This window comes from Oryza brachyantha, chromosome 11 (assembly GCF_000231095.2).
Source record: "Oryza brachyantha chromosome 11, ObraRS2, whole genome shotgun sequence".
In the NCBI taxonomy this organism is placed as follows: Eukaryota; Viridiplantae; Streptophyta; class Magnoliopsida; order Poales; family Poaceae; genus Oryza; species Oryza brachyantha.
In genome coordinates, this window is record NC_023173.2 from 8699895 (window position 1) to 8727239 (window position 27345).

Consider the following 27345-nt stretch of genomic DNA (forward strand, 5'->3'; position numbering starts at 1 on the left):
TAATATATTTACTTTTATTGTTGTATGTATTGTCATGTTGGATAAAATTTAAGTTAATATGGCATGTGTTTGCCATGTAGAACAAAATCACTGTTCAAATCGCTCGGCGGGCAAATGAAAGAATCCATTTTGGAAGATAAGGGATGCGATGTACCTAGGGCTCATTCGCGAGCGACTAATGAGGTTAACTTCTTTCTTTTCCGTGCGCACGTTTCCCAAACTTGTTAACTGATGTATATTCTGAAAAAAAACTTATATAAAAGTTGTTTTAAAAAATTAGATTAATCCATTTTTAAGTTTATAATACCCAATACTCAATTAATTATATAGTAATGTTTTTTCTCGTTTTGCGTCCGCTGTTAGACATATTGATCCATGCAAATGCCAAAGAGGAGCTAGGTTTGTGGTTGAGCAAGATAAATCTTACGGTTGAGGGAGGAAAACTGGACGCTACATAAATCTTACTGTTGAGCAAGATAAATCTTACCGTTGATTAGATACTTGTATGGAAAATCCATAAGAGACTACACTCCTCGCACTCACAGTCCCTAGCAGCCGTCCTAAGGGCATGACCAATGCAACTACGTGGCGAGTGACTCAAACTCGCCACTTAGGCGCAATGCTCTAGTGGCGGAGAGAGAAGATGGGGCACAATGGTTTCATCAGGATCCTCGTCTCCTCTGCAAGGCACTATGACCTTGTCTGAAAAAAGTCTACCAACCGCCATTGGCTTGAGTCGCCGCCTACCAGTGCGTGGCTCCAACCGGCCGACCGACGCCACTGGCGCCTGAGCTCCGCTATTACTGCCTGACCACCGTCGCCGTAACCCGTCTGCTGCCGCGATCCACCGCCACTGCTCGAGATCCACCGCGGCCGCCCTAGATCCGCCGCCACGTAGCCCGATCACTACATAGCTCCGTCGCCGCCTCTGAGATCCTCCACGCGACGTCGTCGAGCTCCTGGCGGATCTGCATCGCCTGAGCTCCTCCACGCGGCGCTCGAGCTCCATAGGCGGCCACCGCATCTCGTCGACCTCCGCCGCGTCCGGGGAAGGGAAGAGGAGCACTGCGCCGGCGACGGTGGAGGGGGAGAGGAGCACGGCGCACCGGGGAGGCGATGAGAGCAGGTCGCTAGTGGCGGTGGAGGGGGAGTGTCACGCCGGTAGAATGGGAGAGGAGCACGACACGTTAGGGGAGGGGAGAGGAGCAGGTCGCCGATGGCGGTGGAGGGGGAGCGCCATGCAGCGTCGGTGGGGAAAGGGTGGAGGTTTCAGAGGAGAATCGATGGTGTAGATCTAGTATTAATATTTTATTTTAGGATCTTTATTGTAAAGATATGGATTACTATGTATATAAAAAAGATATAGATTAAAATAAAAATATATAGGGGCTGATACGAAAAATAATGTATCAATTGAAGCCACTTATACCGTGGGATGAGATTTTTTTTTTTTTTGATGAGTGGCTTCATTGGTGGGGTCTTTTGCACTGTCAATGCCCTAACCGTTACCTACGCCCGCCGCCAGCGCCGTCACCGGCGTCCCGCTGCTTCCGCCGCGTGCTCTCGCCACTGACTCCGCCCAAATCAATCTCCCTGTGCCCTCGTCGTCGGCTCCCCTCTCCTCACGAATTCGTCCGCCGCCTGCGCCGGTCTCCATCTCGCGAGCAGCGTTGCCGTCGTCCTGCGGCCTCATCCTCCGGTGAGCACCCGTGGGGATGTAAATCATCTTTCTCATCCCTCACGTTCTACCCGCACCACATTTCTCTTTGCCTTAACCTTATCTTCTCTTCTAGATCCGGATGCTTCTCTCTTTGTCTTAACCCTAATACTTACAGCAGCTTTTTCCCCAAAAATAATTTGGGGGAGTACGCGGAGATGGCCGGCGCGGGTGACGCCGCGAAGGAGTACGCCGCCGGATGCGCTGCCGGGATCGCCCAGGTGGCGGTCGGCCACCCTTTCGACACCGTCAAGGTCGCTTGCTTCTGTATTTTCCTTCACATCTTCCTTCCGGTAGCGGACATGAATCTGTCTCTCGCAATGTGGTTTTCCTGCTTAATTGGATCCGGTGCCCGAATGGCTGCTGCGATAAGATACTTGCTTAGTTGGTTTCCTTGTGAAGACGAGATATATACCATTGACTGCCGCTAAATGCTTGGTTCAAAATGAACTTATCCATAGTTTTATTATTTGTAGAGTTGACGTCATTTTAGATTTGTAAAAATACTTGGGGAAATGCTTAAAAGACCAGTGCATCTTGCAATGGTTGTGGTAACGTTGGAGATTTTGAGAGGGATACTAATTGACATCAAGATCAACATGTCCTAGTGTATCTAGCCTACATGGTTGCAAGTACATATAACACATGGGTCCAGCATTCAGTGATGATGTGTGTAAGTTGGCAAGAAAATTATTTAACCGTTACATATATGCTTTTCATTTGTTTATGCTGTACTTGTGGAACAAATACTTGTTTGAAAAGTGCATGGCATTGCACAATTTTCATTGTATCTGTTCATGTAGTGCAGAATACTGCAAGCTCATGTTCACTTTCATTTATTGGATAGAACATGTGTGTGAATTCTGGTTCATTTTCTTCTTGCTAATCGTCTGTCCATTGATAGGTCAAATTGCAAGCTCACAACACCACAGCTCATGGAAAGGTATACAGGAACGCTTTCCACTGTACTAGAAGGACACTGGTTGAAGAAGGTGTAAGTCCCTTTGTTTTTTCATCTCTCACTGAAAAATTTGTGCTTAGTTTTAGGCTCATGGGAATTCTTCTTATAAAAAATGTGTCTGGGGTTAATTTATCAGCATACACCATAAGTTTTTTTTCATCCCTCAATGCATGTGGTTCAACATTCCATAGACAATACAAGTGAGATGGGTGAAATTTACTCTACCAATACAGGGAAAAATGCCTAGGTCACATTCATTTTACTTTTATTTATCAAGTCAACTTATATCTCTATCTACTATGTAAAAAGCACAGTCGTCCATCCTCCCTGCCCCCTTGCACGTAGCAAGCTCCCACTCTGAGAGATCTGAAAGATAAAACTGCTCCCCCCACCCTAAGAAAACCGAAAAAAAACAACTGCATTCCCACTCTTAATGCATTATGTTCCTGTGGAAAACAGAAAACAACCTTTGTTTTCTACTCGATCTATCTATTGGGCCAATTCCCAATGGGCAAATAAAACAATCAATATAATCTTATAACTCGATGTCCCGTTGAAAAGAATGGTTAACTTTCTAATGTTTATGGAAGCTCAGTTAATGAAGACGACTCACATACAACTTTCTATACAAATAACTACTCTATGAATGCATTAACCATACTATGGAGTTGTACCTTTTTTGTCTTTCATCTTTTCTACACTATAGGCTGTGAATATAACATCCAAAATTTCCCCTAAAAAGATCAATGGCCAAATGATTTTCTGGCATCACTCTTCTAGATAAAGCATCATTTTATCATAGCTGCTCTGTCTGTAATAATTATTGCTAGGACTGATATTAGAATCTGCTGCTATTGAACTGAGGATTGTAATTAGATATTTATTTACATCTCTGATTCTGTCAGGGTTTAATTTTCAAGCATCTGATTCTTTGAGGGGGTTTAGTGTGTAATTTAGCCTAGCAACATAATTACCAGTAGTTAATTGTCTGACTATTTTCTCTCACAGATTAGAGGACTTTATAAAGGTGGATCATCTTCATTTATTGGTATAGCACTTGAAAGCTCCCTTTTCTTTGGTACATATTCACAAGCCAAGCAATTACTAAAGGTATTTTACTGTTCTTCTCTGATTGCAAAACTATTATAATCTGCTTGGAAGTTGCTGTTTTTCACCCTCAGTCATAAGAAAAAACCCTGTAACATTTCTTTTCCAAGAATAACAGTGACATAAAAGAAAACCTCCCTTTGGCAGGCTGCTTGGGAGAAGGAAAAAAAATTCTAGCTGTCTATATGATTTGCACAACAACTATTCTGTATTACTCTAAAACTGTGAATACTGCACCATGCATGGAAATACCAAATTGAAATCAGCACCTTCATTAAAATGAGTGCAATGGGGTTTTTCTTCATTCACCAAAATATCAGAAAGGAACATCAAATTGGACAAACCAAACAATAATATAAAAATTGGCTAGAAATTTTACACAAAATGCAAATTGGCAATCAGCTCTGGGTTGTACCTGAAATTGCCTACTACTATTCTGTATGGTGGCATTATCAATTCAATATAAGTGATGGCAGTTTATGACAACAAAGGAGTAGGGATTAAAATTGCTTACAAAAATGAAAAAGTTAAATGAGGGAAATATCAAATTCACAAATGATGATCGATATTTGCTAAATATATCATCTGATATGCCAACCTTAATTTCCTCAATAGCCTGGAAAGAAGTGAATAAAAACATGTTTCCAACTTGAAAAAACTGTTAATTCCAACTTAAAAATACTAAGGAATAATCAAGAATAAGAAATATGATACATGTTGGTATTTTCGTTCTCCCATGTTTATTATTTACGTAGTTCTGTCACTGAACTACATATGTAAATAATAATCATGCAAGAATATAAATACCAAAATTCATCCAAAAGAACCAATAGAACTATACAACTCGGTCCAATAAAAAGTTATACAATAAAAATATAGTAACTATACAATGGAACTATACAACGGATAGGTGAAGAAACTTACAGCTTTGTTGATGCGCCAGTCTGTTTGTTTTGAGTCTTATGTGACTGTAACGCTCTAAGTCCGAATTTGACTTATATTGTTCAAATCCTACTGACAATCTGAAAAAAGATATTAATAATGACAACATTTAAAGCACACATTTTAATATTAGTGTTTTTTATCACAGCCCTGATTGCCACATTTAAAGCACATCATTCCATGTCATCATTGCTATCCTCATCTATGCTTGTTGCCAATGATCATCGTTTTTGGGGCCTCTTCCTTTTGGATCCCGGTTCCCCATCTTGAACTGTGGGTGCTCCGAGGCGGTCTTTTCCTTTGGTGTAGGTCCTGTTGGTTGTCTGAGGTGTTGTGTTTGTCGTATTTGTTTGCTTTTGTGTTTGGATCCCAGTTCCCAATCTTGGATGGTGTGATGTTTCATCTTTTAGTGTGAAGGCAAGTAGTTTGAGTTGGAGGAACACGAACCGGCAAAGCTATCAGGAAAGGGCAAGTTTAGAAGTGGGTGGCATTGAGGTGGCTCAGTTATCCAAGCCTGATGCATGGCATGTGAGGGACATGCATTTGTGCACCTGGCCACCTGTGTTGTGAGCTTGCGGGTGCTCTTGCTTCTGTGCTTATGGGTGATTGGGTGGTAACTTGGGCTGAGCGGATGTGATTAAGAAGATAGGGTGGTAACACTGATTTTTTTTAATATCTGGATCATTGTGCACCCCCTTGGGCCATTAAGCTATGCCCCTGAGCCCAGGCGTTAGTGGAATTTCGCATGGAGGAAAGAAATGCTGTTGGGAACTGAAATTGAGTTTGTATATGGTGGTGGTGAAGCGAATCAAAGCATGGGACTTTGCTTCTTGCTACAGCCCTTGAATTTCTTTTGCCCCCCAAATGCGATATCAAGCTCACACTGAAAAAAGATGTCGATTGCGTCGTTTTTTTCCCCTGTTGTGTCGTGAGGCTTTTTTATTCTCCTGGTGAATCACGTCCAGCTAGGGGATTTAGTATAGAAATTGGCCCACCTAAAGAGCATTTCTTGGACAACCAGTTTTCTGTGCCTGTAATTTATTGCAGTTTCGGTTCAAAACTGGCCTTCCAAGCCATACCGTTGTTTAGCAATAGCATGATCAATGTAACTAATGTGACATGCCTTGATCAAAGTTCAACTTAAGATTTCTGACAACTTTTTATACCAGGGAAAATCTGAGGATTCTAGGCCACAACTACAGGTAATAATACCTTCTGCTGCCTGTAGTGGAGCCTTGATCAGTTGCATTCTCACTCCAACTGAACTAACAAAGGTTAGTCTACCAGTCTATTTATCCAATATAGGCTAGGAGCTAGGAGGAATGATTCAGGTGTCATTTAATGTTGTAATGCCAAGATTTTTCCAGTGCAGAATGCAAGTTCAAGGGAAGGATGCAATGCATGCTGCTAGGTACTCCAGTCCTCTAGATTGTGCTGTAAAGACACTTCAAAGTGAAGGAGTGAGCTTAATTTGCCTTACTAGCTTCTTGTTCAATAGCACTTTTGTTTTTTTACCACTTTATGAGTTGTGATTACAATGCAGGTTTGTGGTCTATTTCGTGGTGGTTTGGCTACATTGTTTAGAGAGGCAGTTGGCAATGCTGTCTTCTTTTGCACTTATGAATACAGCCGGTATTGGATGCACAATTTTCTAGATTCACCCTGGTTTTCAAGTGGCAATCACTTAGTTCTGGCAAAAGATGTTGGCATAGGAATCATGAGTGGTGGCATGAGTGGGATGGCGGTAATTATCTACACATATCCTGAATCCAACACAATATTCTTTTCCTGTTTTGTCAGCAATCCTTCTGTTCTGCAGTTCTGGACAGCTACTCTACCACTTGATGTTGCAAAAACCATTATCCAGACTGATCCTGACCCTCATTTGAGTCGAAACCCCTTTCAAATTTTAAGCATGGTACATGCCCTTGCTATGGTTCATGATTTTTTTTTTTTACTTTCATTGGCTTTGTGGATCATTACGAATTTATGCTTGATTAAAGTAGATCACATGCTTGAAATGCCACAGGTTTACAGAAGAGCTGGAATGGGTGGCTGTTATGCTGGCCTGGGTCCGACTCTAGCAAGAGCATTTCCTGCCAATGCAGCAGCAATTGTTGCTTGGGAATACAGTGCTAAGATTCTTGGTATAAGGCGTGACTAGCATAAGGTACTCACATTGTCTGAAAGTCGTGTGTTTACCTTTTACGTCTCAAAATCATAACATTTTGATCAGATTTCCTTTTGTTAGTGGACTAGGTCTGTTCTCCGTTTTATCATTGTTTCAGATGCGGCAAGCTGAATTGTTGATCATTTCCCATAACATGCTAGGGTGTAGGGAGCACACCTGATTAATCAGTTTTTTCCTGGGATTGGTGGGTTTGATAGGAAATGTTTATATTTGGTCCCTTAACTCGTCACGTGGTTCAACTTTTACCCCTCAACTCCAACTATTAAAAACATGTAAATAACGTCCCTGGACTGGTTTTGTGGGCACTTTGAGTGAGATGGCTGCCACATCATCTTGACACATCAGACATCATACCTCTTTAAATTAATTGAGACGAGGAATATGAACAAAGGTGGACAACTTTTTTTGTTGTTTCCATTGATTTGTTTTCCATGTTGGTTATATACTTGTGCATGTCATTTAAGTGGTTATTACATGTGAAAGGATGGCATTTAAACGTTTTTGACGGTTCAGGAACGAGTTATGATAAATAAACCACAAAAGAGTTCTGAAATAGCAAATAATGATTAAAAGATGCTTCTTGAATAGAGAGGTTTCGTTAAAACTCGGCGGATGCCTTTTTCAACGGAGGATGTTTCATTAGGGTGGCAATTTTATCCACGGGTTCGGGTATCTATGGGTAGCCGACCCAATGGGTCTGGGTATGAGGTTAATTTTTGCCCGTAGGTACATCCGCCCGTGACCCAAAAATCTAATGGGTAGTAGCTGGGTTTTATATTTTACCCGTGGGTAACCCATACCGGACTTGAAATTAATGTAGATGTTGATTTTGTTCTATCTCATACCTATTTTCTATTGACCTATCAAAATCTTGAACTTCGATGAAATAATGCTAGCTTATTTATAATTTGCATTACTCTTTTAAACCATTGGTGATAATTTTGCAATTTATTGATTTTATTGCTCTTTATTTAATTACCTTTGTATTGAAATATTAATCATATAAAACCCATTGGTACCCATCGGGTATACCCGTACCTTATGGATATAGGTGTGCGTATGGATTTCTACCCGCCAATCCTATCGGGTATCAACCGGGTGGGCAAAAGGGGTATCGGGTCAGGCACGAACTTGCTCTACTCATACCTGACCCATTGACATCCCTGCAACAACAGCAATGCTCATCGCTAGCCCAAACTCACGGGGTTCACAGAAGTCCTTAGCCCACAGGATAAAGCCATTAAGAAAGTATTACTAAGATAGCCTGTCCCATTCCAGGTCATGTGATAGACATGATCGCTACGGCACTTGCATACCATATGGCAGTTGTTAGTTAACCTCATGATGTACTCCAAAACACACAAGTATCAGTTGCCAATAAATAAGATCATTAAGGGGCTGATCCACATATATATACATGCACATAATTAACATTTAAAATTAAAGTTTTGGTTTTCTATGCAATGGTGAACGTTATATAGGTTGCAAATACTTGATATAACTATCAATATGATCAAGAGATGGACTTGATAGAAAACACAATGAATACCCTCAGATTCAGTCGAAACAGATGATTTCTCAGGAACTCAAATTTCTAAAAAAAAAACGGAAGTCCGAATAAAGGACATATTCCGAACGCATAATTTACTGCATGCAATGCATATAAATGATGTATTTTAAATAACAAATATAATGATCAGGTGCTAGTATATAAATTTATTTTGTTATGTTCAGATTTTATTTTAATACTCAAATCCAGAATTTAGAAACATCAATTGATATGCCCTGTATACTTGCTCACGTTATGCTCAAAAATCAAAAATCTATTTTCCTGCATAGCAAGTACGATCAATACAGTACAGCCCACAGAAAAATAAATACAGCCCACTTCCTTTCTCCTCTCCTCACGTTCTCTCCTGTGCCGCCTCCCCAACCAGCGTCGCCTACGCCGACCAGCGCCGCCTGCGCCGATGCTCTCCTTCACTCTGGCTGCCATGCCCCACTCCGGCGACCTCTCTAGCAGCTGCCACAACCCTCACCAGTATCTCCAGGTTTTATTTTCCCCTTCTAGTTCTCCGTTCTATTTCTCATAATGTCTCACAATAAAAATATTGGTTGGATGTGTGCTACTGTAAACTTGTAATGCAAATAATATGGTCTCTAGATTCTTGATTTGAAAATAATCCGATTTCTAGTCATGATTATATGCCATGGATGATACTCGCATGAATAAAAATCTGATCAAGTGGACCTTTTGGTGGCATCTCTGCGGGGGAGGCAAGAAAAAGAGGGCAGATGGCAACATTTTTTTACAATGGGTCGGTCTGTTGGTTGTTTTTTCAGTTGGTTGCCTATAGTTGTGTTATGTACTAATTGTGAACTATGTAGGGATGGTCGCATGGAATTTGCTGATGGATGCCCTTGCGGTTGAAGGAGCTGCTCCATGCCGAGGCGTGCAATGGAGTGGGGACTGCCCAGGAGCTGCTGCATGCCCAGGCAGATATCAGCAATTGAGTGGAACGAGTACTGCTTTCAGGATGCTGAAATTCCTTTGTGCGAAGCTGGGCCTTGCATTGGCCGAGTGTATTGGTCCTCCGTAAACAAAAGTTATATTTTATGGGGCTATAGCACATAGGACATTTAAATTTCTAGGTGGTTGTGACAACCTATGACACGAGAATTTGATGATAGTCATGTTAAATGTGTGATACATGCAAGATATTTTTATCCATGGCTATGTTGAGCAATTTTTGCTGTCATGTTATAAGCTGATCTTATGCCATTTACTCACCCTCCTTTTGTTCTTTGTGCTGCCATTTACTCTACTTACTCTGTGTTGCTATGTCGTCTTCTTACTCATCGGAAGGCGACCTTAATGAAGATGACAGCAAAGGTTTTACAATGGAAGATTACATAGCCCAGCAACAAAATTTCAGTCAAGCAGTCTCCCAAGTTGAAACGAATTTGTCACATCTGCTGAATCCATCCACTTCCAGACGTCCAGGATGCAGTAGGAGCGTCCAGGATGCAGTAGGAGGTACATTCGCTTGGATCAGGAGGGAGGACATGCACAGATTTGGGCAGACTATTTCTCTGAAAATCCGGTGTACAATGAGCAACTGTTTAGACGTCGCTACCGGATGAATAAGTCTCTTCCGTCAGGATTGTGAATGCACTTGGTGAATGGCCGCCGTACTTTACATATCAGACGGATGCTCTCGGTCGCTTAGGACTCACTAATTCAGAAGTGTACAATCGTCACGAGGATTCTCGCATACACTGTCTCGGCTGATCAAGTGGACGAGTATGTTCGGATTGGCGCTACAACAGCTGGAGAATCATTGAATAAGTTTTGTGAGGGTGTCATAGAGATATTTGGGTCAGAATATGTAAGGAGGCCCAATGTCGATGACGTACAAAACTTACTCCGGAAGGCCGAGGCAAGGGGTTTTACAGTAATGCTAGGTAGCATTGACAGTATGCATTGAAAGTGGAAGAACTATCTGGACGGTTGAAAAGAGATGTACACAAGGGGAGATTATAGGGCTGCTACATTCATTTTGAAAGCAGTGGCGTCACATGATATGTGAATATTGCATGCTTTCTTCGGTGTTGTCGGTTCTAACAATGACATCAATGTCCTGAATCACTCACCAATTTTCGCCGATGTGGTATCTGGAAGATCCACAAGGGTCATGTATACCGTCAATGGCAATCAGTACAGTTTGAGCTAGTACGTAGCCGATGGGATATATCCTGAATGGACGATTCCTATGAATACCATTCAGCTACCCCAAGTTAAAAAACACAAGTTGTTTGCGGCATACCAAGAAGGGTACCAGAAAGATGTGTAATGTGTGTTTGGTGTCCTCAAAGAACACTTCAAGGCGGTGGCTGTCCCAACTCACTTATGGGAGCAAGCATATATCGGTAATGTTACGATATTTTGCATGTATTATAATGCATAATATGATCGTAGAGGATGAAAGGGAGCTATATGGCTTGTGGAAGACGGGCCCTGGGTTTTTGAGGGGGAAGCACCAGAGTATACATATGGATCAGCTCTACCGGCGTTTGTCGAACTTGTTGCAAGAGATGCCTAGGTGTACGACCGTGCAAGGCACAACATGCTCAAGCAAGATCTAGTTGAGCATGTATGGCAAATGTAGGGTAATTCCGATGACTATTAATCTATATTTTATGCAGAAGTTCTCTTAAAATCTATTTGTATGTATATTAACTTTTAGCTATGGTACTTTTAGAATTATTATGTAGTTTTAGTGATCTAATTAGACTCTAATAATGGATTCATCTCAATTGAATCCAAATTGTAAATAAATAAATAACGGCACTTGAGCCTTGTGTATAAATAAAGCTCGTGTTTGCTATATTAGCACAGTCAACTTGGTTAGCACACACAAAGCCAAATGCTTCAATAGTATGACATGATAATACTTGCAGAGATCACATTACAGCAATTTGCGACTTCATGAAACAAAATTGCAAGGATATAACACATAGGCACACAAGCTTTTATATAAATAGGTTGCGATAATAAGGAGCAGTCATCTACAAGTTTGCTGCTACAAAAGTAACAAAAATACTACCATCATCATCCAAATTACCAGATTACTTAACTAACAGCCCTTGGGCAAATACTAACCCAAACCAAGCTAATATGTTACAGACATGACAGATAGGCACAAGTCGTGTCCAACAACCCATCCACTCCAAAAGCCAAACCGCAACAAACACTTAGAAGAACCAGGCCGCCACGACGCAAGCAACTGCCATCAAGCCAACCGCACACACTGCAATTCTCCCCTGCATCTTCATCTCCTCACGAGTCCTAATGAGCTGCTTGGTCAGGACCTGGACCTCAGCATTCTGATGAGGGACTATAGGTCGTGCTACGCCGACGGTGGAGTTGCCTGATCAACCTGTAATAAGTCGAATGCACAATTTATTACCAAACATAAATAGGACTTCAAAAAATCCGGCATTCTCTAGCATTCACATCAATTTGGTTAGCATTTCTTCTACAGCAATGAGCACAAACAACAAATATCCTGCACTGATCGAACCCATTAACATTGCAACATGGATGCCACACTCAAGTTAAAACAACAAAATCAATAATCATGCTCCATGTAACGAGTTTGGTAAAATCCATAATCAATCATGCAGCCCTGATTCCGAATCAAGAAAGATCTAAAATTAGGACTTTGTTTAACATTCCACACTACTTTTCACCCAAATGCAATATAGGAAAAGTCAGCAAACAGGACGCTCAATACCTTAACCTGGGTATCACTGGCGTTGGGAACCAATCCGTCCAACGGGATTTGCCTGTCCTCCTCGGACGCGTCTCCTTAGTACCCTCCACCGTCCATGCCCCGTGCCATTGCTGCCCCAATGCGGATGCCTGGCGGTGGTCATCGGATAGTCCGCCGTAGGTCCAGTACGAGTAGGTGCTGCTCGAGCTCTCCAGTACTATCAACGTCTACCTCATCGGTTCGGTCTAGACAAGAATACAACTTGGTTTTTTTTTCATTGAAAAAGCCAAAAGATGACCCCCCATATGCTCCTACACCCTCTACAAGCCTTGGTCGCATGCTTGACCATTATGACATGAACAATATAAGCCAATAATGACATTAATAATACAGTAAATATATCATGTCAAATATTTTGGTCTATTTCAGATGGAGACGTGTGCCTCTACACCCTTTTCAGGCCATGGTCACCAATCGCAAGACATGCCACCCACCTCCTAATCCACCTCTCTCTAGTGGCGACTGTAAAACGGACGGGATTGAGGAAGAGGGAAGAAGCCAGGCGGGGAGTGGTGAAGAGAAGAAAGGTCTATCGCCACATGATGCTCCACGACCTTCAGCCTGATGTGCCACCGGAGAAGGAGAGGTGGGGTCGACACACGCCAACTCGATATGTGTCAATAAATCCCCATCTACGTTATTGTTCCTTCCATGGATCTAGAGGTATGACTGCCGCCTCTCCTTCCGCCAGTCACTCTATAGACCACCGCTCGACAATCATCACTTCACCAGCTCTACCGCTAGCCTCTGTCCACGTTGGAGAATACTAGAGAAGGAGAGGCAGTAGTGTTGAGCTCAGAGCAAGGTTTGGGAGAAGTGGCAATGAGGTGAGGAACAGAAAGCGGCGGATAGCATAGAGAGAAGATATGCGGTGGAGAGGATAGAGGTAGTGCAGATATGGTGGCGATGAGCTTAGAGCTAGGATCGCTGGTTTGTTCGAGATGGAGGAGTTAAAGTGGACAAAGAATAAATGGTTGCTTTTGGCTTATGCTTATGCTTATAAACCAAAATTTGGATTTTTAATCTTAAATTTGGAGTTTTTTCATCGAAGTTTGTTTTCTAGCATTGATTTTCATATCGCTACGAATACATATATAAAATTTTTATTTATAAATTATTGTTCATTATTCAAAACTATGCCGTTTGTTGTTTTTCATAAAAAAACCAACACGTGACCCCTAGAGTTTGGATTGCAAATTTGTTCTATAAAAATAAATATAAAATAATTACATGAGCCAAAATGAACAGAGGAGGTCTAACCTGCATAATTTTTTGTACGGGTCCATTTAAAGTAGTCTACATGGTGGAAAGAATATATGTGGCTTTAGTTTATGTGGCACCATCCTTTTTTCGGAAGATCACTAGCATTAGTGGCTTGCTTTATGCATGCCTTATACAATGGTCTCAAAGGTCACGTTGTTAGCATGCAGGCTAATACTATAATAGAAATTATATTTTATAATGCATAGTAGCTCTAAGGCTATGTTTGATCCAACAAAAATCTAGGGCAACTTCACGACACGTAAAAAGAGTTAAGCTATTAGCACATGATTATTTAAAATTATTTTAAACATAAAATAAGTTTATTTGATTGTTAAAATGACTTTTCTATATAAAAATTTTAAAAATGCACTTTTAGCCATTCAGTAACCGTGATAATAGAACGAAAGCAAGTCGCTAAGGCGAGTTTGATAGATCGAACTCGTCATAAGTGGATGCTTTAATTTTACATCTCAACCCCTTACACTTTCTACTTTAACCCTCACATTATATTCTTTTAATTGTATATATTCAAAATTTTGTAGCACGGATAAGAGGTCCAACAACTAATATAAAATCACTATGTAAACAGTAAAGACAACAAAAATCTTCTTCCACACTGGCCGCCGCTTCCCTTCTCGAGCCGGCTGCCTGCGACGCGCACGAACCAAGTCCAACTCACAAACCCTAATTCCCCCTTACTGTTCCACGCTTGCATATTGAGACCATTCATATATCTTCTCTGTTTGGACACTTGTTTGGCTCCCAAAAAAATATACTCCTTATATTTCCTAGTCCACATGCATGTTTGGCTAAGTTTAGCCAAGCACGTTTGTTTCTAATTTAAGTCAGAATTCATATTTGTAGTTACCCAATTATATATGGATATTTTTATCTATATGCATGCATTTTGAGTTGTTTTCATGTTCCCATTAATATTTGTTTTCATACCCGTGTTCAATTTTATTCCATCCTTATTAGCATTTGGAATAATTCATATTTATTTTTGCATCCGAGTTATCCATAGTTATTTCCATGTATAAGCATTACTAGCAAAATGCCACGTGCATTGCAACGGGCTTTAACAATATAAGTTTATTTTATTTTTAGAACTAGTACAAAAATTTTCATATCAATGAATTCAACTATTTAGTGTCAACTTCAATTCAATGCTGAGATTTTTTAGAAATTTCATCCCTATCGAAATATGTGCTGCGAATGTTGAAAATATTAGTGGTACCGATTATAAATATTGATTCAATGGTAATTTTAAAAAAGTGAAGTCTATTTCTTTTTTTAATTTGGGAAGGTGTTTTTATTTGATTGGTTGAATATTGTATGTACTGGTAATAAACTTTCGCATGGGCTTCTGAATACCTTGATCAGATATGTTGTGATGAAAATATATAAATTCATAAATTTAGAATTTAGATTCAGCAAAGTAGATTAAAGGCATCAGCAATATCGTGAGAACTTATGTATACTCCAACCCTCCTCTTCTACTAGTGTAACATACTAGAAATTATAGGGTAAAATTTTTGTGAAAATATTTTAAACTTTCGTTCCTCGTTTTGTCGAGTTGGAGCTTTAAAACTCTTCTATCCTTTTTCTTTCATCTTTTCATCCGTTACCATCTACTCAAATATCAAACATCAAATTCAAATTCCCCTATAAATATTCGATATCAAATCATCGCCACCAAAACCTCGAACCATACACTCTCTACTCAAAAATTTTGAGTCCAAATCCAAATCTCCGATATTTATATTTCATCCAAATATTACAAATCTTCTAAACTCATCTCAAACAAAAATTTCCATGTTCTTTTATTTCGATTTACCACTGATCTCGGGTGAATCTTCGTTTTGTTCATTCATCTATCCATACAATCCATCCATTCAGCCAGCCATCCATCCAGCTCTCTCTCTACACCACCTCTAGCTCCTTGCCCCTATTTCCAGCAAGGCAGAGCAAGCAGCTGCAGCCGCAGCCGATGGCGGCGTTGTCGTTGCCATCCTTATCGCCTTGCCGCGCAGCTGCTTCAACCACGCAGCTGCTTGAGCCACGCTGACGTCCACGCGTCGCCGTCGTACGCACAGCCTCGCCACCGACGTAGCCAAACCGACTGGAAGTCGTACTGCTCCGTCGTCATCACCTCGCCGCCGCTTCTCCTCGCCACCACGTTGGTCTCTCTCCAAACTTCCTCTTCGTCTCTCTTTTCCAGCCGCCAACCACAGAGAAAGCAAAGCCCTTGCCTCCCCTCATCCTCTCCCCGAACCTGCAAGTGCCATCGTCGCCGGAATTGTCGTCGCCAACGCGAGGACGCCGTCGGCTCCATTCTAGCCGCCGAGGCCATCTCCTCCGAATTCGCCACCACGGACTCCCATCCTCCGAAATCAAGGTAGTCATCACTGTCTCCACACCCATTCGACTCTTTCCCCTCTTTTTCCCGAGCCAAATCACCGCCGGAACCCACCGGCGTCGCTGCCGCCATCGCTCCTCTGTTCGTCCTACACCGGTGCACGTCGCGCCGCTTCTCCCGGCCGCCCCTGTTAGGATTTATCTTGTTGTTTTCATTTTATTATCAAGTTTGTTGCTGCATAGAGACGTGCAGTGATTAGTGGGTGGTTAAGTGATGGAGTGAGTGGCCGGATGTGCAGCCAACGTGCTGTGCGTGTATGCTATTTAAGCAGTGTATTAGCTTGTGTTTAAGTAGAGAATAAGAAAAGGAGTTGTGAGTTCTTGTGTGGTGCTGGCGTGCAGCACTAAAAATTCTCTACTCCAGTTCTCTACTCCAGTGTGTTTGTGCTTCTTCTGTGTGTGTGTTCGTGTGAGACTAGGTGAGCTGGGCCATCAGCCCCGACCTCAGATGAGGCTGCAGAAAGCTTCACCTCACTTCCCTGGACCTTCCTCGGCCGCCGCCCTCACCGGAGATCGCCGGAGCCGGCGCCTCCATGGCAGCCGCCGCCGGCCCTGCCGGCGCTGTCCTGAGCGTCGCCACCGAGGGGAATGGAACCCCCTTGGCCCCCTGGTCCCGTAGCCGCCCTCCCCTCGCCGGTCCGCTGCCCACCTGGCCGCCGGTGCTCTCCGTCCGATCGATCTCCGCCTGTGACCGAAGGAAGAAGAAAGAACACAGAAAGAAGAAAGCAGGAGAGAGAAAGGAGTAGGAGAAAAAAGAAAAGAAAGAAAAGAAAAGAAAAGAAAGAAAAAAGAAAAGAAAGGAAAGGGAAAAAATAAAAATAAATAAATAAATAAATAAAAGGGAGAAAGAAAATAAAATAATTGGAGTCCATCCTAATTTCTTTTTCTATTCAAAATAAATTCAAAAACAATTCTTTCCTCCGATTCAAATAATTCTTTGACCTTCAAGTCTCAGATTTAAAATCCTAAATCATCATTCAACTCCTTGAGTCACTCTGAAATCAACGGCGACAGTTTCACCACCATCCGAAATTTCAGAGGCATAGCCCTAAATTCTATTTAGTCTTACTATTTATCCAAATATTCCCAAAAGTTAACTCCTTGAATTATTTCGGATCCAATGGCGTCGATTTCATCACCGTCTGAAACTCCGAAGTTGAAACCCTAATTTTAATCCTAGGGTTACTATTCATTAGCACCGGCGAAACCACTCGAATTCAACTCAACTTGACCTTTGACTTGATGTATTATTATTTGGTTAACCACTCCGCTATACTAAATAATTTATTTATGCAATCAAATCCGAAGTTTATCCTAATATATCGACGATATTTGAAATGTCGATTTCATGTTATTTCTTTCGACCCAACCTCTTTTAATTCCTAAATTATTTTATTCTTGTAGTTAAACCATACACAATTCAAGCCATTGATTTAATTCAATAACTAAGTAATCTACCATCATTGTCTGACCATGATTGTCTGATCATTCCTTTGATTCGATCCAACCATACCTGATCCACTTATTCTCTTTCAATACGTATTTTAATTTTAAATGTGTATGCAATTCACACGGTTAATCTTGTTCCCAATTTAATCATCCCATTCACCGACTATAAATCCATTTATATTCCTTTATCTGCAACAATTGTCATGTCCATGACAATATCTTGGGTTAAACACCAAGTTTACTTGGTGTTTAACACATGAGATTACACACTCATCTTATAAAGCCACATGTGATCACACCATAACCACTCCACCCTATAATTCTAGTTTCGGCTATTATCATCCACTACTACAAGCCCTAAACCATATCTATTCAAACTCTCAATCCTAATCCTACTCTTCGAAGCAACTAGAGCCTATTCAAATCCATCAATATTTCAATTTATTATGATATCTTTTATAACCACTACTTCAACTGTCATTCGACTATGATCTCACAACTCATACATTAACCTAGCCATCGATATCCTCATGAATTAGAGTTTATGTTGTTTATCACCAAAACGACCTCGTTTAAGTTATCGTTTTCTCATTTGACACACTACCATATAGCCTCTGCCATATATAGTTTACTCTTATTCCTATACGTGTCTACCACTTAGCAAACCTTAACCTTCAACCAACCCTTGTCTATCTGTGTTCCCTTTCTATTCTAATCAACCTTTGTCCTGAGTTATACTTAATCTTCATTTATGTGGTACATTGTCGTGCCTTGAGTTTTACCCTTGCTAAAACTCAATTAAATAATATATTAATAATAAATTGTTAATTAAAGTTCAAGAGAAAACCCTGTGTAAATTAATTTAAGTTAATTGGAAGCTTTTCGGATGTTCTAAAATGTCCCGAAAGCATTTTAATTTATTAACAAGATTTAAATTTGAATTGCAGCCAATAAAATTTGCTCAAATCAACATAATAAAAATCGGCAAAATTGGAGGCAATTTCTTTTTTTCCTCCGTCCTTTTTCCTTTCTTTTCCTCATTTTTTCTCCTATTTTTCCCTTTTCTTTTTGTCTTTTCTTTTTTTTCCCCTCCCAGGCCGCACTCCTCCTTCCCCTTCTCGTGTGTGCGATCTCTCCTTCCTCTCCAGATCGCACGTCTCCCCCTTCCCACATGTAGTGCCGCACGTCCTCTTCCCCTTCCCAGCCGTGAACCACACCAACTCCCCGAACAGAAAAACAAATTCCTTATCTATTAAGACTTTAATTTTTATCCCAATGAAACTTTATCTATTCCTTTTTAATAGGGGATGAATAACTAGATTTATCTCTAGCTCTCCCCTATAAATACCCCCTAGGGTCTCGCCTTTTTTCCTCCCGTGCGCCAGCCCTGCCGCACCCAAGTCCCGGCGGAGCCGTGCCCTAGCCGTCGCCTCCCTGCAGCCAGCCCTCTCCTCACCACCCCGGCCATCCACAGCACCTGCGTTCATGCTGCTCCTGCATCCAAGCAAAGCCACCGCCATCTTCCTGCCTCCTTTATATGCAGCCGTCGCTTCACTGGAGTCGTGCGAAACCCTGTTTTCTAACAGGTTTTTGCCTCTGCCAAGCTGGTGCTCCCCTGCTGCCCATCCCTGTTCGCAGCAGGTATTCGTCACCAATCTCTCCACCGAATCTCAGATTCGCATACGTTTTACTCATACGAATCAATCTATTATTGATCTACCGTGTAATGGCTTAGATTTTCTAATCTAATTAGCTAGTGTAAAATTGATCTACTGTGCGGAGTTTAATTTCGTACGTAAATTTATTTTACGGTAAAGTAGTTCAATTCCAGTTTAGCGAGTCGTTAAATCATGATTTAACGGGTTGTTAAATCTTGTCGTCTTCCCGCTAATAGTTCATAGTTCCGCGTTTTGGATCTAATTCGTCGTGTCAATCTCTCATTCGTGCACGTTTTTGTTCTGTCAAGCGAAGGTGCGTTCTGTTCGAACCTTCCCGAGCCACGGCCCAACGTGCGCTCAAAGTCCCCATCGCCTCCCACAGCCCACTACTTCCCCTTTTCCCTGCCTTCCCGACGGCCCAAGCCGCCACGGCCCAATTCCTCCCCTCTCCTCTCCCCTTCAGCCCATCTCCCCTTCTCCTCTCTCTTGGCCTGGCCTACTCACCTCCTCTCTCCTTCCCTCTCTCCCGCTGGGCCGACCCAGAGGCCACGGCACGCTCCGCTCGCCTCTCTCTTTTCCATCCTCGCGCCCGAAGTCCACTTCGGCCCCCCTCCCTCGCTCGGGACACCGACAGGTGGACCCCACCTGTCGGGCCCGTCCTCCACCTCCAGTCAGCGCCTGCGTCCGTGCCCTCACGTCGCATCGGTTGCGCCTCGCCGGTGCCGTCGCATCGCGTCGTTGGTCGCGCCGCATCCGCTCGCCGCCTCTGTCGCGTCGCGCCCTGTGCCCGAGCTACGCTACCGCCTTGCGCACGCTGAGCCTCGCCTCGCTGCCGTGGCCAAGCGTCGCCGGACCGTCGCACCCGACCGCCTCTCCGCCCCTCTTGGCCACGCATGCGCCGCCGCGTGCCTGTCGTCCTCCTCCAGCCGTGGCGCGCCCTTGTGTCCGCGCGCCTGCCCGCCGCGTCGCCGCCTCCCTCGCGCCACCCGCAACGGCCGTGCGCAACAAATCGCGCCGCTTTTCCCGTCCGCCGCCAACAACCTCCCACGTCCTCCGTGTTCGCGCATCACAACCGATGCCCGCAACCGCCGGCCGTGATCCGGACGTCGTTGCCGCGTCACCACCTCCTTAAAAACCCCAGGTGCGCCACCGCTGCTCTCCCTTTGCGCCATCGCTCTCTGCCCTCTCTCCGCCGCCCCACCGATCTGTCACCGCGTCGCCTCTCTCGCTGCCGCCGCTCGAGCGCCGATGCCGACGCCTCAGGACGTCGCCGTTCGCCACTGCGGAGCACCGCCCTCGCCGCCCTCGTCGCCCGTGCGCCGTTGTCCCCACGTCGCCGAACGCCGATCGCTGCCCGTGCGTCGTCGTCTTCGCGCCTTCACCATCGCCGTCGTTCGCCCGGTGAGCTCCCGCTCTCCTTCCCTTTCCTCACCTCCCTCTCGCACTGTCGCCCCACTCCTATCTCGCCGCCCGGCCGTCTCTGCCGCCGAGCGATCTCCGCCGCCAATCTACCTCGCCGCCGGCCGTCACCACTTGTCCTCGGCCCTTGCCGACTTGCTGCCGCCGTCCCCATCGCTGGTAAGCCGTCGCCATCCTCCCTCTCCCTCTCTTTTCCTCTGCCCGTGGACGCCGAGCCGGTGCCGGCAGCCGCCGTGCTCTCGCGCGCTCTGGCTGTCGTCATCGTCCGTCTCGGCGCCATCTCCCTCGCCTCACCATCGCCGACGCGACCCCGCCGTCCGCTGGGTGCGCCCGCATTCACCGCATCGTCGCCATCTCTGTCCCACGCCGTCGGCCGATGTCCTCCCTTCGCGCGCCGCAGCGCCGCCCTCGGGTCGCTGCCACTCTGCGTCGTTGTCACCGTCGTCGTTGTCCCCGGTGAGCCCCTCTCCCCTTCCTTCTCTCTCTCACTCGATGCTCACCGTCGCACGCACACCGTGTGCTGCCGTCGCCGTCTAGCTGCGCAGCCGGCCGACTCGCCGCCACGCCGCCCCAATCCCTCTCCCTCTCGGCCGTGTCTCCATGCCGCCATTCCCTACTTCGCCGCCATCGCCGTCGTTTTGCCACCCTCGCCTTCTCGCACTGCCGCCTCGCCGCATCCCTCTCCTCTTCCTCCGTGCGCGCGCCGCCCGGCCGTCGCCGTCATGCGCCGCCTGAGATCTCCGCCGCACCGGCCTCGGCCGTCGTCGTTCCCACCGCCGGCCTTCGCCATGCGCCGCTCCCCTTCGTCGTCGCTGGTCGACTCGCCGCCGCTCTTCCCCCTCCGCTTGTTCGTCGCCATCACGGCCGCCGCCTCTCCTCTCCTCTACCACCGCCACTTAGCCGCTCTGCTTGCCTTCGCCACCGCCGGTCGCTGGTCGTCTGACCCCGCCGCCACCGCTGGTCGCTGACCGCCACCGCCCGGCCGCATGTTCCCCACCTCTGTTCGGCCGGAGCAGAGCTCCCCCTCCCCTCTCTGTTTCCCCTCTCTGCCTTGTGGGCCCAGCCCGTCAGCCCCCTATCTCTCTCTTATGGCTGGACCCCACGTGTCATTCTCCCGTTCACCACTCCCTCTCTCCCCGCCGTGGGACCCTTTGTTAGACTCTCCTCCCCTCCTCTGGGCCACTGCCAAGTGGGGCCTAGCTGTTGGCACTAGCTTCTCCTCCGCTAACGTCCGCCCCTCCAATTAATTGCGCAATAAATGCATTAACGTTTTCTGTTTAGTTTAAAAACACAGTTAATCTTCTAAAATTCATAGCTAATTCATCTAGTCTTTGCTTAGGTTCATTCAAGTTTCATTAAATCCGGAAAAATGCCAACAGTTTCTTTCTCTGTTTCAGTAGTTTTATAGCCTGTTTCTTATTTTGCCTTGTTTGTCGTAGGTTTTGACCCTGTCGCAGCGCCGTTCGTTCTTGAAGTCGTCGCCGAAGTTTCTCGTGGGTCTGAGCAAGGCAAGCGGCACCCATCTTTAATCATATTGAACCTATGATTATAAAATTCCCCGCTTTTACATTCAAACCTGCATTGTATTTAAATATATTTACTTTATTTATTTATTGGGCTATTACCTTTATATCTGTTGATTCCCATTGATTATTATTGTCATCCAAGGGTTAATTTGACTAGAAATAGGTTTTGGTAGTGCTTAGCTATGCTTAGTTCAACTAGCTCACCTGATATTATTTAATTATTGATTAGACCTTGATAGACCTTTAATGGTTGTGATCATGATTAATCTCCTGATATGGATTAAACACAACTAAAATCTTGCTTATGGTGGGCTGTGGGTGCATGGCTTTGAGAGTCGTGCCTATGGCAATTAAGGACCGGTTCTCGGGAAACCCTGGAAGTCTTACACGTACTAACCACAAGCTAGAATGGGCAATGGTGAGACTTGTAATCTAGCTTGTCCCTATTCGACGTACCAAGGCAAGGGTAAGCGTGATGGAGTATGGACGGGCAATCATGGTGTAACAAAAGCCTCTACTACTTCCGGATTCACCAAGGCGCAAGTGGGGACTGCCCGACTTGGTGTAAAGGAGGGCGTGAAACCTGAAGTGCGGTGCGATTGTCTAGGGAGGGTTAGGTGAAAGGTCTTATCATGGTTTCTGTACTGAGGTGTCATGGTGATACGTTGGGGCATGGTAACATGCTTGGGAGCCATGTCTTGTGGGTAAAGTTGTACACCTCTGCAGAGTAAAACTATTCGAATAGCCGTGCCCACGGTTATTGGGCGAACTGACAAATTCACTAGGATTAGCTGAACCCCTTTAATAACTTGATTAATTTTGGAATTGGTTTGCCCTGCATAACGTGGTGTAACGTTGGCAGTGGTTTGGGTCTGTCGCAACGTGGTATAACGTTGGACAGAGGGTTGACCCTGTTGCAGTGTGGTGTAACGCTGGACAGTGGTTTGGGCTTGTTGTAACTTGGTGTAACGTTGGACAGTGGATGATTATTTTAAATATTACTTTACTTCTTTTTAGTCTATTTTATCTACTGTTTTGCTAAATTACTGCTGCTTTTGTGCAAAGTTAACCTTAGCCTATCCTTGTACCCAATTGCATTCATTATTCCCCTCTCTTGGGTGTTACTTGTTGAGTACGGTGATTAGTACTCAGCCTTGCTTAATTTTTCCTCACTAGAGAAAGTGTCAGAGCATGTGCCAGAGTTTCAGTCAGAAGGTTGTTCCCAAGGTTGAAGTGAGGTTCAGTCCGCCACCGAGAATGCCTGTGGTGTGGAGCCGTCATCGCCGGCTGAAGCTGAAGATTAGATGGTTTAGTTTCTTTCTTTTTCCACTGCATTTCAACAGATAATTGTTTTTAAATCGTGGAACTGTGTATTGATTTGTCATAGTGTGTACTCGGGCTGATTCCTGGACCGAAATTTAATACATGCTATTGTTCATAAATTTGGTGTAAATTTCTAGGCGTGACAAGTTGGTATTAGAGCCAATCTTGACCGTAGGATGAGCCAAATGGAAACCCTAGGAGCCCTTCTGTCATATGCATTGGGTTTTGCAAAATTTGAGTTGTTTGAAAAAAAAGTCAAGTCTTTTGGTTTAAAAATTTAGTGAGCATACTTGCTTCTCAAACCTTGGTCTTTATAGATGTGTGGCATCCCTTCAACGAACCAGTGCCTTCGCCGCAGCAGTCGTCAGCAACTTCGGTCGATCAAGTGTAAAGTCCGAAGAGTCAAGTTCTGCCACAGGTGAAGAGTCCGACATTGGCAACTTCAAGCGCCGATCTCAAGATGAAGATGGAGTCGATCAAGAGTCAAGCTTCGTTTCGTCAGCCGTCGCAGCTGCTTTTGAGCCGTAGACGTTACCCTAGCATTGTCTTTTAGTCGTTGCTTGGTAGTTTGTGTGTGTAGGTTGTTTTGGGTTAGCGGTTCACCATAACAAGTTGTGGAGTTATGGTTTACCACCAGGGGTCGTGTGCCCTTTTAAGTGTTTTAATCCAGATCAGAAAACTACAGTTGAATAATTCAGAAAAGCCCTTTTGCTTAGTTTTCTCCTATCCCTTTGTTCTCTCCTTCTGCTCTGAAGATGGTGAACACAAGGAACGGCAACAACGGCAACAACACCAGTGCAACTGGAAGTGAAGACAACCAAGGAGGCGTTTCTTCAAACTCTAGGCTGCTTATCTGCATCTCTTTAACAGCTCCTCCGAATCTCGGAGACGAGATTCTGTTTATGGGGGTAGATTTGTCACGCCCTAAGATTTACCCTAGCTAAAACTCAATTAAATAATGCATTAATAATAAATTGTTAATTAAAGTTCAAGAGAAGACCTTGTGTAAATTAATTTAAGTTAATTGGAAGCTTTTCGGATGTTCTAAAATGTCCCGAAAGCACTTTATTTTATTAACAAGATTTAAATTTGAATTGCAGCCAATAAAATTTGCTCAAATCAACTTAATAAAAATCGGCAAAATTGGGGGCAATTTCTTTTTTTTTCCTCATTCCTTTTTCCTTTCTTTTCCTCATTTCTTTCTCCTATTTTTCCCTTTTCTTTTTGTCTTTTCCTTTTTTCCCCTCCCAGGCCGCACTCCTCCTTCAACTTATCCTGTGTGCGATCTCTCCCTCCTCTGCAGATCGCACGTCTCCCCCTTCCCACATGCAGTGCTGCACGTCCTCTTCCCCTCCCCAGCCGTGAACCACACCAACTCCCCCAACAGAGAAACAAATTCCTATTAACTCCAATTTTTATCCCTTTGAAACTTTATCTATTCCTTTTTAATAGGGGATGAATAACTAGATTTATCTCTAACACTCCCCTATAAATACCCCCTAGGGTCTCGCCTTTATTTTCTCCCGTGTCTCTCCCGTGCGCCAGCCCTGCCGCACCCAAGTCCCGGCCGAGCCATGCCCTAGCCGTCGCTTTCGGCCCCCTCCCCTTCTCCTCTATCTTGGCCTGGCCTGCTCACCTCCTCTGTCCTTCCCTCTCTCCCACTGGGCCGGCCCAGAGGCCACGGCCCGCTCCACTCGCCTCTCTCTCTCTTTTCCCTCCTCGTGCCCCAAGTCCACTTCGGCCCCCTCTCCCTCGCTCGGGAGTAGAGAACCACTTAGTTATTTTATGCATTATTTACTTGCAAAGTTATTTTGGTGTATTATTACTTTTAAATAATCATGTTACATTAGTTATTGCCCTATAACTTATTTATTATTATTGCCATACCATATACTACTATATCCTATTCCTTGATAACCTAGGTATAGGTTGTACACTTCATCAGATAAATATTGTAGTGGATAGTACCACCAAACTTCCATATACATACATCTATTTTGCTCGTCGTCACATGATGATGCTATCGGGCTGCACAAAATATTGTTTTGACACAAATCACTCGCCTTGAGTGATAAGGAAGGAGACTCCGAGTGAAGGTTGGTATTCTGATGTTATGACATGTATTATTGTGTCTATTATATGCAGGTATTGTGTTAATTTATTTGCTTCCCCGGATATAAGGATAAAAACCCTCTTTTGCCATGGAAAATGATATAGTTTGCGCCCATGCATAGGACCGAGTAATCGGGCTTAACCTAGTACGTGGTCCCACTATACGAACGACTCTTAGAGGCTCTAGGAGCATATAGGAGTGGACATGTGTAAGAGGCCACAGGCCAAGTTGACATGATCTCACAACAGTGGCACTCGTGAAAGCAGCGATCTACTATGCCTTGCTTGTGGCCGAGCGAGTGCCCGACTGCTTGGACGAAGGATATCCCATTGGATGGTGCTAGTAGTAAGTGGTACTAATGAACGGTTCTGTTATCTCGACTCTAATCCAGTCGTGGTATTGTGTGGGTAAAGCTGGGCAGACGCTGCAGAGTCGTAATGTATTCGAATACGCCGTGCTCCCGGTTAATGGAGATGTGTCATTGGGTGATTCCTATTTCTTATGGTATGAGTAGATTTTATAATTAAAATTTGGATTGGAATAAGATGAGAATGATGGTGATTAATATTGCTACGTTTTAAACTGTCGATTTATAAATGCTTGTAAATAAATTATTTATTAAAGTAGGAAAAAACTATTTACAATAGGCTTGTTATCAACCCATCTTGATGAACCCTATATCCTTGTACTACTTACATGTATTCTACTTGTATTATTGGATCATGGTTTGCTGGGTACGTTTGTACTCACTCCTTGCATAAAATGTGGTTCAGAAGAGCAGGTCTTTGTCAAGGTTGCTCGTGTTAGGATTGCTTGCTACGCTCAGGCTCGCCTATGGAGTTGTTGGTTCTTCTGCTTGCTGCCTGGCTGGTCTTTTCAAAAGCTAGGCCGACGTGTCATATTTCCACTGCTAAGTAAGTTTTCTTCACTGAGCTTGTGCTTTTATACCTTTTATGTGTGCAACTGAACCCTGGACAGTTGTGCATGTGAGATTACTGTTTATCTCAGGTACATCCCCACAACTGGGTAGAAGAAAGGGCCAACTGGCCAGACCAAGTTGAACATGTTTGTCTCTCCTATTCGACTTAGGTAATGTGTAGAGAAACCTCCTGCAATCATGACTCGGAAATTAGATCAAGAAAAGGAAACAACAGACGAAATCTGGAAGTAAGGCGTGCAAACAAATGAAACCAAACATACAACGTGTGTCACGTAAAAAAATGGTCGTGAAAAAATACGACATCAAGAGTGAATGAAGCGGACATGAAAAACTTACGGCTGGTACAAGGATGAACTAATTACATAGTGAAAAAATACAATTGAAATCTAAAAACATCCGCTTGGATCATTATTTGTTACTATATTTTTTTATTTAACACAAATTGCCTTTAACCATTCATATTATTTAAAAATTTAAATAATTATTAATTATTTTAAATGCAACAGCTATGTGGTGGAAGAAATATTCACATATGTAACAAACAATAAATCAAATAGAGGAGTCACTATAGTATAGTGGTGAGCTCACGTGGGTGACCTGGGTTCGATCCTAGGCAACGACTCTTTTTCGCATCTTTTAAGACGCGAGTGGCCAACGGTGAGCGCGGGAGCGAGTGGGCATGCGTGCCACAAGTGGGCCGATGGCCTGACAGCGAGCGCTAGCGGGCCGCCGAGTACTATGCGAACAGAAGCAGGCTGGCACGGGTGCGCGTGGCGCAAGCGGGCCGACGGCCTGGCGCAAAAGCGGCCCATGGGGCGACAGACGAAAGTCTGCCAGAAACGTTACCGCTTTTTATAATAGTATGGATTCATCCAAATCTGGTCTGATCAGTGGTTACGGGCCGGAATCGGATTAGGAAAAGCCCCCGAGGCCCACCAGTGCGATATAAAAGAAGAGGAACCCACAGGGACACTCGTGTGGC

At 44.1% G+C, this 27345-nt stretch overlaps 1 protein-coding gene across 4 annotated transcripts; it reads left to right on the top strand.

Moving 5' to 3' along the window:
- Positions 1-1487: 1487 nt before the first annotated feature.
- LOC102709506 (mitochondrial arginine transporter BAC1) lies at positions 1488-9705 on the top strand. 4 transcript variants are annotated; one of them, XR_005812798.1, is made up of 11 exons: positions 1488-1699; positions 1839-1971; positions 2622-2711; positions 3687-3788; positions 5897-6001; positions 6095-6187; positions 6271-6471; positions 6547-6645; positions 6757-6897; positions 8856-8969; positions 9307-9705. XR_005812798.1 is itself a non-coding variant. In XM_015842036.2 (10 exons), exons 2-9 carry the CDS (start codon positions 1876-1878, stop codon positions 6889-6891), a joined length of 921 nt encoding a protein of 306 aa, XP_015697522.1. In that variant the 5' UTR covers positions 1489-1699; positions 1836-1875; the 3' UTR covers positions 6892-6897; positions 9307-9705. The 4 variants fall into 4 exon arrangements, 3 of the variants coding, with proteins under 3 accessions (XP_015697522.1, XP_006663387.1, XP_015697523.1); XM_015842036.2 differs by lacking the exon at positions 8856-8969 and having other exon boundaries at positions 1489-1699; positions 1836-1971; XM_006663324.3 differs by lacking the exon at positions 8856-8969 and having other exon boundaries at positions 1489-1699.
- Positions 9706-27345: the final 17640 nt, after the last annotated feature.